At 46.2% G+C, this 13,375-nt stretch overlaps 1 protein-coding gene across 1 annotated transcript in view; it reads right to left on the reverse strand.

Moving 5' to 3' along the window:
• The window catches only part of TIE1 (tyrosine kinase with immunoglobulin like and EGF like domains 1), a 46,834-nt gene extending 44,712 nt beyond the window's left edge, over positions 1–2,122 (reverse strand). Inside the window, exon 1 of the mRNA XM_073643683.1 lies at positions 1,594–2,122. Coding sequence (XP_073499784.1) covers positions 1,594–1,654 — 61 coding nt within the window. The 5' untranslated portion in view covers positions 1,655–2,122. The remainder of the gene's footprint in view (positions 1–1,593) is intronic.
• Positions 2,123–13,375: the final 11,253 nt, after the last annotated feature.

The raw sequence follows: 13,375 nt of genomic DNA on the forward strand, positions 1-13,375 counted from the left end.
TCAGTAAGCCGAAACCAGGAGAGGAACAATGGGAGGAAAAGTATAATAGAGACACGTCACCACTTCTGCATTTATCACCCACTCCTGGTTTGGCTTACAAATACTGATGTAAAATACTGAACGTGTGAACGTGGCCGTCCTGACTTCCAGCGGCTTTCTACACTGGTAGACCGTTCACCCCTAAGCTACAAAAAAAGGAATGGATTTTTGGCTTCTGGATCTGAGATGAAATAGACAGTTCACCCCTCAGCTGCAAAAAAGGAATGGATTTTTGGCTTCTGGATCTGAGATTAAATAGACAGTTCACCCCTCAGCTACAAAAAAAGGAATGGATTTTTGGCTTCTGGATCTGAGATGAAATAGACAGTTCACCCCTCAGCTGCAAAAAAGGAATGGATTTTTGGCTTCTGGATCTGAGATTAAATAGACAGTTCACCCCTCAGCTGCAAAAAAGGAATGGATTTTTGGCTTCTAGATCTGAGATTAAATAGACAGTTCACCCCTCAGCTACAAAAAAAGGAATGGATTTTTGGCTTCTGGATCTGAGATTAAATAGACAGTTCACCCCTCAGCTACAAAAAAAGGAATGGATTTTTGGCTTCTGGGTCTAACTGAGATGAAATAGTGATTGCAAGCAGAAAAGGATCAGTAACTGACACACAGATATGTACAGCGTTGCCCAATCCAGTGTTATTTACATAACATTCATCAGAGAATTCCATTGAGTGATACACTGGAACAAATCCGAGTCAGGGTAGTTTTCAACCCTTTGGGCATGTTCACACATAGGATTTTTGATGCGTTTTTTTTCTGCCTGAAAAATGCAGAGTACAGTCAGTGCAATTTTTTATCCATTTTTGGTTTGTTTTTCTGGCTTTTTTAACGTAGTGGGTAAACAATGCAGCAAAAACGCTGAAAGATTTGACCTGCTTGCAGTTTAAAAAAAAAAAAAAAACGCACCTTAGCTAGAAGAAACTCAGGGAAATAACTGCACCATGTGAATGAGATTTTAGAAATATGATTCATTTTTGCTTCTACTGTAAACCACTTTGTTTTTCTGCATGAAAAAACGCACAGAAAAGAAAAACGCTATGTGTGAACTGCGCCCTTTGAATATAAATAATGAATATTTATATTCACTCAAAGCAAGCAGAGATGTCGTAAGGTTTATTAGAAATTTGTTCATTTATTTTTTCAATATTCGCCATTTCAAGGTCTCTGGTTGTTGCCAGTGAGTGGAAAGTTTAATATACATGTACTTGTGTATAGTTTATATCTAGAGGCTGGAAACCATTTCTGATTATATAGATTGTTACAATGTATATGTTTAGGTAGGAGCTTGAGTTCAGGAGACAGATCTGAGTTTGGGGTTGAGGTCACATGGGATTATCTAGATTTATACATTGTAGCAAACAGTCAGCAGTGAGAGCAGGACTAAATTAGGGTCTGTTGAGATTTACTGGCATTAAACAGGGTTCCTGAATTTGATGAGAAATTGAAATACAATTCTCGATGTTGTTCTTTTCCCCATGAGGTCAGAGATTAATAAGTGCCCCCCAATTATTTGGCGTGTAATTAACTCTTCAATGTTACCTGTTTCCTTGGAAAATAAAGATACGACCACAAGAATGAGGGAATAGAACAGCCTCAGCATTGTCCTAAATCCGATCCAGAGGTTAGAATCTCCCGGTGTCGTCGACGTGTCCAGGAATCACTGCCACATCCACATCGTGTCTTCTCTCCAGACAGAGAACCCGAAAATAGATCCACGAAAATATTCCAAAAATATCAACCCAGAAATTCCATCCAAACCAAAAAACAATAACAGTCAGATCCCGGAGAGATGACGTCAATAATCAATCGCTCGTTACAATGTATCCAGCCTTGGGTCACCCTTCTCACATGATTGCCTCCACCACCATAGATAGTCAGCTCTTAGGACCAATCCCAAAAAATTTCCAAGAAGCAGTCGTCGCCAGCTGTGCCCTCTGATTTACTCTTTGCGACTTTCTCACGTTCGCTCACCTCGGTCTTCCACAAATTTCTGGGATTTGGCCATGGAAATAGGAAAAGGCGTAACAGAGGAGGGAGGCACAGGAAACACTGGAGCTCAACACTGTGCAAAGGCCTCAGAGTATAGGAAATCACAATGTAGTGAGTCTGGGAAGAGAAGATGACAAAGGCTACATCCCCCAACCCCACCACACCAGAGAAAAAACTACACTGCTCAAAAAAATAAAGGGAACACTTAAACATCACAATGTAACTCCAAGTCAATAACACTCCTGTGAAATCTACCTGTCCAGTTATGAAGCAACACTGATTGTGAATCAACTTCTCCTGCTGTTGTGCAAATGGAACAGACAACTGGTAGAAATGATCAGCAATTAGCAAGATACCCCCTATAAAGGAGCGGTTCTGCAGCTGGTGACCACAGACCATTTCTCTGTTCTCATCCTTTTTGGCTGTTGATTTGGTCACTTTTTCATTTTGCCATTGCTCTCACCCCTAGAGGTACAGTAGCATGAGGCGGTGTCTACATTACAACCCACAGAAGTTGCTCAGGTAGTGCAGTTCCTCCAGGATGGCACATCAGTGCGAGCTGTGGCAAGAAGGGTAGCTGTGTCTGTCAGCACAGTGTCCAGAGCATGGAGTAGATACCAGGAGATGTGGAGGGAGCCATAGGAGGGCAACAACCCAGCAGCAGGACCGCTACCTCCGCCTTTGTGCAAGGAGGAACAGGAGGAGCACTGCCAGAGCCCTGCAAAATGACCTCCAGCAGGCCACAAATGTGCATATGTCTGCACAAACGGTTAGAAACCGACTCCATGAGGGTGGGATGAGGGCCCGACGTCCACAGATGGGGGTTGTGCTCATAGCCCAACACCGTGCAGGACGTTTGGCATTTGCCATAGAACACCAGGATTGGCAAAGTCGCCACTGGCGCCCTGTGCTCTTCACAGATGAAAGCAGGTTCACACTGAGCACATGTGACAGACGTGACAGAGTCTGGAGACGCCGTGGAGAGTGATCTGCAGCCTGCAACATCCTTCAGCATGACCGGTTTGGCAGTGGGTCAGTAATGGTGTGGGGTGGCATTTCTTTGGAGGGCCGCACAGCCCTCCATGTGTTCACCAGAGGTAGCCTGACTGCCATTAGGTACGGAGATGAGATCCTCAGACCCCTCGTGAGACCATATGCTGGTGCGGTTGGCCCTGGGTTCCTCCTAATGCAGGACAATGCCAGACCTCATGTGGCTGGAGTGTGTCAGCAGTTCCTGCAAGATGAAGGCGTTGAAGCTATGGACTGACCGCCCGTTCTCCAGACGTGAATCCGATTGACCACATCTGGGACATCATGTCTCACTCCATCCACCAACGTCACATTGCACCACAGACTGTCCAGGAGTTGGCGGATGCTTTAGTCCAGGTCTGGGAGGAGATCCCACAGGAGGCCATCCGCAACCTCATCAGGAGCATGCCCAGGGGTTGTAGGGAGGTCATACAGGCACGTGGAGGCCACACACAATACTGAGCCTCATCAGGAGCATGCCCAGGCGTTGTAGGGAGGTCATACAGGCACGTGGAGGCCACACACAATACTGAGACTCATCAGGAGCATGCCCAGGCGTTGTAGGGAGGTCATACAGGCACGTGGAGGCCACACACAATACTGAGACTCGTTGTGACTTGTTTTAAGGACATTACATCAAAGTTGGATCAGCCTGTAGTGTGTTTTTCCACTTTAATTTTGGGGGTGACTCCAAATCCAGGCCTCCATTGGTTAATACATTTGATTTCCATTGATGATTTTTGTGTGATTTTGTTGTCAGCACATTCAATTTTGTACAGAACAAAGTATTCAATGAGAATATTTCATTCATTCACATCTAGGATGTGTTATTTGAGTGTTCCCTTTATTTTTTTGAGCAGTGTATATTGTTATGTCACACATCCACCTATATCTAATACCAGACAAGCCACAGCTGTCCCATACCAGAGTGACCGCTCATCAGATATTAATTAAACATATGTAAATATGACAGTAACTGGTGCAGATCATTGTGCTTTTCCCAGTCACTGTATACATACATTACATTACTGATCCTGTACTGATCCTGAGTTACATCCTGTTTATACTCCAGAGCTGCACTCACTATTCTGCTGGTGGAGTCACTGTGTACATACATTACATAACTTATCCTGTACTGATCCTGAGTTACATCCTGTATTATACTCCAGAGCTGCACTCACTATTCTGCTGGTGGAGTCACTTTGTACATCTCTCATCGCTCACTGTATACATAGCCCTGTGTATTAGACGCATTACCGTATATGCTGCTTTATGATAGAGTGGTAAACAAGGCCCTCCTAATATAATATTGGTGGGGGTCTGACACCTGCCCCCCACCGATCTGCTGCTATCGCCTCCGGCAGTGGCGGGATGTGAGCATTTTGGAGGAGAACAGTGCAGTTCTGTACATTGTGTAATGACCACTCAGACGATCATCTCCTATTAAATAATATACAATACAGGGCGGTCTGTGCCATGGTATTTGGTCTCTTCAGCACAGCACGGGCGTCAGTCTGCGGTGCAGAAGGGCAGGGGAACTTTGATTCTGGGATTCCTTTTCAGTTTTTGTTTGGATGGATCTTGTGTCCTAGAAGGAGCGGAAAATGTGTCAGAGAACCAGGGAAATAGAGAACAATGGAGCGAGGTAAAGTCTGAGCACAGAGATCATGGAGGAGATTGTTCTCTCCACAGTCACACACAAATCACTAGTGGACACAATGGAGAGTTCTCTATATAGTAAGGTTTGTTTCTTTCTGGACTCTCCGTGGAGCTCTGCGTATTCTGGAATTCCCAGGATATAATGAGCCAAAAACACAAACGGTTCCTAGTCCTAGATCTCTACCCATGGGAGCCACAGGGCTCGGTATTGGAAAATACCATGGCTGATACTTTTCTTTACATGGAGCGGACACTGACAGCTTGGGACCCCTGTGCAAGAAATGTGTCTGGGTCTCCCTCCTTTTATGGCGACAAAGCTACATATATATATATATATATATATATATATATATATATAGTGGCAAGACGACTCGCTCAGCCGCTTCCCAAAGTAGACTCAGGAACCCAGGTTTTCTCTGCAGGCTTTATGAAACAGCATAACGCTCTGCACCCCAGCAAAATAAACACAGCCTTACTGGCAAAATGACAAAACAAAAGAATTAACGATTGCAGAGTCCATATGAGCATGGGATTTGCCCACACAGGTTGTAGTCCCAGCCTTCAGCTCTGTCCTGAGCTGAAGCTCTCCCAGTCTAGAGACCTTGCCTCTCCAAACCACAACAGAGAAAAAAAACAGGACTGAACATTTAAACGTTGCTCAGCCACACCCTGAGGTAGAGGTATGGGGAATGACGTCCCTCCCATCTCTATGTCATTCCTATAAAACCACACCCTTTAAAAGAGTTAACCCCCAGCATATAACATGCTGGCAGAAAGTTTATTAGTTTCAGTTCACACAGGCTAGCAACCTGTGTGACCCATACCTCCCCTCATATATCATACCAGTGACTCTGTCACATATTCCCCCCGCTCTGCCCAAAGCCGGAGGTTTGGGCACCTTCCGATACCAGACAGGAAATTCTAGAAAGGGCATCAGCGTTCCTGTGTAACTTCCCGGGCCCATGCTCTATAGAAAGTTGAAGTCTTGAAGAGCTAGGGACCATCTAGTTACCCTGGCATTTTTACCCCTCTTTTCCCTCAACCATCTCAATGGGACATGGTCTGACCCCAACTTAAACTTCCGGCCTAGTAGGTAGTATCTTATTGTATCTAAGGCCCACTTTATAGCTAAACACTCCTTTTCTACGATTGTGTAGTTTTTCTCACAGGACGAAAGCTTCCGGCTCAGATAGAGAATGGGATGTTCTTCCCCATTTATCTCTTGAGAGAGTACGGCTCCTAGACCAACCTCTGAAGCGTCCGTCTGAGCCACAAACTCCTTTCTTAAAGTCTGGTGTGACCAGGACCGGCTGTTTACACAGTGCTGACTTCAACAGTTGAAATGCGGTCTCTGTTTCCTCTGTCCACTTCACCATGGTTGACCTGATGCCTTTTAGAAGATCTGTCAGTGGCGCGGCGATCATGGCAAAATTTGGGAAAAACCGCTGGTAATATCCCACCATTCCCAAGAACACTCTTACTCGCTTTTCTGGCAGAGCGGTTGCGGCCAGGTCTGGATTGCCTCCACTTTATTGACTTGCGGTTTTATTTTGCTTCTCCCGACAACATAGCAAAAGTACTTGGCCTCCTCTTTCCCAACAGCACATTTTCTCAGATTTATAGTAAATCCCGCTTTTCTCAGCGCATCCAGAATGTCTTGCAGTTTAGGTAGATGACTAGCTCAGTCTGGGCTAAAGACTACAATGTCGTCAAGGTAGGCGGCGGCATACTTCTTATGTGGGGCTAGGATCCGATCCATAGCCCTCTGGAAGGTGGCTGGGGCCCCCTGTAGTCCGAATGGCATCCGAGTGTATTGAAAGCACCCATCAGGTGTCGAGAAAGCTGTCTTCTCCTTGGCCGTCTGGGACATGGGGATCTGTCAGTAGCCCTTCTTCAGGTCAAGAGTTGTGATGTACCTTGCCCGTCCAAGCCTCTCGATGAGTTAGTCGACGCGGGGCATTGGGTACGCGTCACACTTGGATACCTCATTCAGCCGGCGGTAGTCATTACAAAACCTCCACTCTCTGTTGGGTTTTGGCACGAGGTCGATTGGGCTCGACCACCCACTCTTTGACTCCTCTATCGTCCCGAGGTCTAGTATCCTCTTCACCTCGTTGGAGATCACTTCCCGGCAGGCTTTCGGAATCCAGTACGACTTCATATTCACTCTTACATGTGGCTCTATCAGCACGTCATGCTCTGAGTATGCCACCTGAGTATGCCCCGGCAACTCTGAGAACAACTCCCGATTTCACTGTAGTAGTTCTCGAGATTATTGCTTCTCGGCCAGAGATAGAGTCTCTGCTATAGTGACCTATTCCACCTTGCCTTCGGGAGCGGCTGCCAGGCAAGGAATTTCCACCAGTTCCCGGTCCCGCCACAGCTTGAGCAAGTTCACATGGTATACTTGGTGCAGCTTTCTTCGGCCCGGCTGGTGGACTTTATAATTAACTTCGCTGACTTTCTCCACCACCTTGTACAGACCTTGCCATTTGGCCAGGAACTTCCTCTCGACTGTAAGGATTAGCACCAAAACACGGTCCCCGGGCTGGAACTGCCTCAGCCATGCCGATTGATTATAGACCCTTGCCTGGGCTTCCTGCGCCTGGAGGAGATGCGCTTTCATGATCGGCATCACTTTTGCTATTCTTTTCTGCATCTGGGCAACATGTTCAACCATGCTCCGGTGTGGTGTAATCTCGGCTTCCCAGGTTTCTTTAGCAATATCCAGGAGCCCTCGCGGATGTCGTTCATACAGGAGCTCAAACAGAGAGAAGCCAGTGGATTCATGGGGAACTTCCCTGACGGAAAAAAGTAGAGACGGAAGCAGGTAGTCCCAGTCTCAACCATCCTTCTTGACAACCTTTGTGAGCATCGCTTTCAGGGTCTTATTAAAGCTCTCCACTAGGCCATCGGTCTGTGGATGGTAAACGGAGGTTCGCAGCTGGATAATTTGAAGCACTTTACACAGCTCCTTCATCACCTTGCTCATGAATAGGGTTCCTTGGTCCATCAGGATTTCCATCGGCAGGCTGGTCCTGGCAAAGATGTGGGGAAGTTCCCTGGCTATGCATTTACTTGATGAATTCCTTAGCGGTACCACTTCTGGGTACCGGGTCGCATAGTCCATGATCACCAGAATATATTGGTGGCCTCGGGCTGACTTGACTAAGGGCCCTACTAGGTCCATAGCAATCCTCTCAAAGGGGATCTCTATCACCGGCAGTGGCACTAATGGACTACGGAAGTGGGGAGAGGGAGTGGTTATTTGGCAGGTGGGGCAGGACCTACAATAGTTAAGAATTTCTCAGTAACACCCAGGCCAATAAAATCTTCTTAAAATCCTCTCCTGAGTTTTCTCGACCCCTAGGTGTCCCCCCAGAACATGTGAATGGGCCATATCCAGTACCCTCTGTCTGTATGGCCCCGGCACTAACAGCTGTTCCACTGTCTCACCGCCCCTTAGTTTAGCCACCTGATATAGCAACTCCCCCTGAACTGCAAAGTGGGGGAACCTGGTATCGGCCCCCGCCTCTTGGGCAACCCAATTACATACAGTAACCTGGTCAAACGCCCCCTTTAAGGTCAGGTCCCGAACTTGAGCAGTTCCAAAGTTCTCTCCGGACATATCTATCGGCCTCCTCAGTCAATGTCTCGCCCTCATCGCCGGCAAGGACGCACAGTGGGAACTCATCCACTTGAGGCTTCGTCGGGGGTTCTTCTCCAGGGACCTAGCTTTTGCCCACGCCACTTAGTCCAGTTCCCTTCCCCCACAAGTCCCAAAATAAAGAAAAATCATGGCCCAGTATGACGAGATGTATCAGGTCCTTAACCACCCCAACCTCGTGGGACTGGGCACCACAGTCTGTTCCCACTGTCACTTTGGCCACGGGATAGTCCTTGGCATCGCTATGGATGCACCGAATGCCCACAGTTTTGGAAGGGATCAACTGGTGGGGAAGGGTAGCTCTGATTAAGGTCACCAGACTCCCAGAGTCCAACAGTCCAAACACTTTTACTCCATTCACAGATACGGCTCACGCCTGCGACCCCTCGCCGGGTCGACAGTCCACACTGAAGGCTGGATAAGCATAATAGGAGACCCGTCTGCCTAGGCTGCAGTCTATGGGCTCGAGGGACATATGACACCTGGCGGCTATGTGTCCAGGGTTGTGACACCGCCAACAAACTATATCTTTAAGAACAGTCCTTGTGGCACCTTCAGTGGGAGTGGGACGCCCCCCAGTGATGGCTCTAGACCCACCCCCTTTTGGATATCTCAGTACGGAGAAGTGACTATATCTGGTTTCCTGAGGGATTTCTCAACCACCTGGTACCTCTCTACCAGGCCGATGAAGTCATCTGCATTCTGGGGATCGTCCTGAGCAACCCAGGTTTGTGCCATCTTGGGAAGGGAGTGCATGAATCTATCAATGACCACCCTCTCCACCATCTGGGTGGAAGACTCTGGCTGCAACCACTTCTGAACAAGATGCAGTAGGTCAAACATCTGCGAGCGAGGGGGTTTGTCGCTGGCATATGCCCAGTGGTGGACTCGTTGGGCTCTCACTACCATATTCACTCACAGGCGTGCCAAAATCTCTGTCTTTAGCTTGGCATATTCCTTGGCATCCTGCAGTGCCAAGTTGTAATATGCCTTTTGGGGTTCACCCGAAAAATATGGCGCCAGAACCTCTGCTCACTGTTCTGGTCGAAGTCTCTCCCGATCTGCCACCCTCTCAAAGATTGTCAGAAATGCTTCTACATCACCCCCGGGGGTCATCTTCTGCATGGCACGTCTTACCACCTTCCTGACGTGGGAGTCATCAGTCTGCCCTGGGGGTGGGGCGGTTGCCGTGCTCTGGATGGCGTCCGCCAGAAGCTGTATCTGCTATTGCTGCTCCTGCTGGTGCTGCTGCTGTGCCTTTTGCTGCAACTGGATCTGTTGAAGCAATAGTTTGGTCGTCTCCTGGTGCTGCTGCTGGCTCTGCAAGTGCTGATGGTGCATCTGTTGTTGGCTCTGCACCAGGTGCTTAATGAGCTAATCCATGCTGCCGGACTTCTCTGGCTGGCTGCTGGACTTCTCTGGCTGGCGGCCTTCACCCAGGACATCCACCAGTCTCTGCGGCAGGTAAACGTGTTCCTGGAATCTTGCACGCACTCTCACACCAACTGTGGCAAGACAACTCGCACGGCCAATTCTGGAAGTAGACTCGGGAACCCGGGTTTTCTCTTCAGGCTTTATTAAACAGCATAAAGCTCTGCACGTTAGCAAAATAAACACAGCCTTACTTGCAAAACGACAAAACAAAAGAATAAACAATAGCAGAGTCCATATGAGCATGGGATTTGCCCACACAGGTTGTAATCCCAGCCTTCAGCTCTGTCCTGAGCTGAAGCTCTCCCAGTCTGGAGACCTTGCCTCTCCAAACCACAACAGAGAAAAAAAACAGGACTGAACATTTAAACATTGCTCAGCCACACCCTGTAGTGGAGGTATGGGGAATGATTTCCCTCCCATCTCTATGTCATTACCATTAAAACCACACCTTTTAAAAGAGTTAACCCCCAGCATATAACATGCTGGCAGAAAGTTTATTGGTTTCAGTTCACATAGACTAGCAACCTGCGTGACATACCTCCCTCATATATCATACCAGTGACTCTGTCACAATATATATGTCTTACATAGTCTCCTTTATTATGTATATTGCTGTCCCTTGTTAAACAGTGCCCTCTCTTGTTATGTACAGCTCCATCCCTTACATATCAGATAATCTATATTGCCCTATTCTTTATCACATACTGTCCTCTCTTGTTAGATATATAATGCAATGTCGGCTGATGGAGCATGGGAAAGTTTCTTTTCTGATGGAGGAGGCTAATGGACTGGTCTTCTGGTCAGATATTGCCTTTTCAGCAGTCATACTCATCTTATATCTAACAAGAGATGACTATGTAATAAAAGAGGGCGCTTTGACTGAAAAAAATAAGGATACGCTATGTAAGGGACAGCACTGTACATAACAGCAAAGGAAGCTATATAATAAGGGACAGCACCATGTATAACTAGAGAGGATGGTACGTAATAAGGGACAGTGCTATACATAATAAAAGAGGAAACTATTTAACTAAGGATGGCGCTATACATAAGTGAGTACAGTATATACTAAGGGACTCTGCTATACATAATAAGGCTACATTCATGTATCTTTGTGCAGTGCCAGTGTGCTTCCTGCTTTTACAAACGCATTGAGCATGTCCTATTCTGATCCTCAAAATCAGATCAGAACAGGACATTCTCTGACCCTCACGGATCTCATTCTCAGATCCTTGATTTTCACGGATGTGTGAATGGACCCAGAAAACTCTACGAGTCCGTGTGCCATCCAATAAAAAAATATCGCCGCTCACGGACATTTCACACAAATGTGAGAATGTGGCCTAAGGGATTTTACAGACAACATTATCATTCCAAGTCATACAGTGCAGATGCAGAATAAAATTTACATCTACGTACTTACCGCTGACGTCTTGTCTGATTAGAGCCATTTTCTGTTTCTTCTCCATTTGGTCAGACCTTCATGTCAACATGTCCCAGCCACGACTCGTCTTGTCATGATGATCAACGCAGCCCTAAAAATAACAAGGTCACATATATTGTATACATACATGTGTCTCCCTCGCACTGCGCCCCTAAATACAGATATGAACCCCGCCATTAATATACTATTAGCCATGCACCAATCAAAATATATCCATCATTGTCCTCTCCCCCGCCTCCATCATTGTTCTCCCCCACCTCCATCATTGTCCTCTCCCCCTCCTCTATTAATGTCCTCTCCCCCACATCCATTATTGTCCTCTCCCCCACCTCCATCATTGTCATCTCCCCCACCTTCATCATTGTCATCTCCCTCACCTCCATCAATATCATCTCCTCCACCTCCATCATTGTCCTCTCCACCACTCCCATCAATGCCATACCCCCCACCTCCATCATTGTCCTCTCCTCCACCTCCATCATTGTTCTACCCCACCTCCATCAATGTCATCTCCCCCAATTCCATAATTGTCCTCTCCCCCATCCTCATCATTACTCTGCACCATCCCCATCATTGTAATATCTCCCACCTCCATCATTGTCATCTCCCCCCCTGATCATTGTTCTCCCCATCCCCATCATTGTCATCTCCCCCACCTCCATCATTGTCATGTCCCTCACATCCATCATTGTCATGTCCCCCACATCCATCATTGTCATCTCCCCCACCTCCATTATTGCTCTCCCCCACCTCCGTCATTGTTCTCCCTCATCCCCATCATTGTCATCTCCCACATCCCAATTATTGTGTCCCCCACTTCCATCATTGTCTCCCCCACCACACCTCATTGTCCTGGACCTCTCCCTAGTGTATTAGTAAAAAAACAAACAAAAAAAATAACACTCACCTCTCTGCCCGTTCCCTCCATCAAGCTGTGCGCGCCTGGGTCAGGGAGGAAGCAGAGGAGGAATCCCTTCAGCTCCGCTGCCATTCTACTCCAGTCAGCAGCGGAGCTGCAGGGATCGCTCCCTGCCCGCCGCTGGCAGGGAGCAGCTGCACTGGTGGAAAACCACTTTAAGTTTATGATGCTGATTAAGAATATGACTTTGGTTTTGCCAGTTTGGCTCTAGTTTCTGAGATATTTAATAGTTAATTTACTAATTACAGTAGAATTCTGGCTTCAAAAAGTCACTTTTATAGCATTGCAAGCCTTCAAATTGAAATACAAAATAACTATATGGAATATTTCATTATCTAAGACACTGTTAAAGAGTCAAAAGATCAAAAGACCAAAAGCTATTGCATCTGTTATCACACACAAGTCGCATTGGGGTAATACATTGTTTTCATGGATAAATAATTTCAAAAAATTGGACCAATTCAGCAAAAGTAATGGGATTTTTGAATTCATCAACCTCAAAATACCCTAAATCCATTCAAAAAACCTTGGCACCTGAAAAAAAAAATTTTTTGTAGACCTGGGTATAGTACACAATGCCAGTCTGCTGCAACTAAAGGTAAAGGATTATTACCTTGTATTAGGTGTTTGATCATCTGCAGACGTATTTATTTATTTTTATTAATTTTACTCATTTATATAGCACCATTAATTCCACAGCCCTTTACAGACATCACCATCACTGTCCCCATAGGGGCTCACAATCTACATTCCCTATCAGTATGTCTTTGGAGTATGGGAGGAAACCGGAGAACCCGGAGGAAACCCAGCAAACACAGGGAGAACATACAAACTCATTGCAAATGTTTTCCTTGGTGAGATTTGAAACCGTATCCATCTATATTAATGGGTAATTTCTATTCACTTTTTAGGAGATGATGGTGGAAAATGTGGACGAATAGTTAAATCTATCTCTCAAAATATTGATGTAATTAGAAAAAAAGTGTACAATTATCCCAATTTGATAACATGTTCTACATTTTTATATTGATTGGAGATGTTTTTATACTTCTTTTATTTTAATATGTTCCTTTTAACAGAGTTATTGGATGCGGGACATCCAACTGAAAGTATTTGGGTTTTTTGGGAAATTGTAGCTGTCAATAAGAGAGGGAGGGTGTAAGAGGCTGCATTGGCCATT

Source organism: Phyllobates terribilis, unplaced genomic scaffold (assembly GCF_046119375.1).
Source record: "Phyllobates terribilis strain yellow unplaced genomic scaffold, ASM4611937v1 Scaffold_8__6_contigs__length_399053987, whole genome shotgun sequence".
Taxonomy (NCBI): Eukaryota; Metazoa; Chordata; class Amphibia; order Anura; family Dendrobatidae; genus Phyllobates; species Phyllobates terribilis.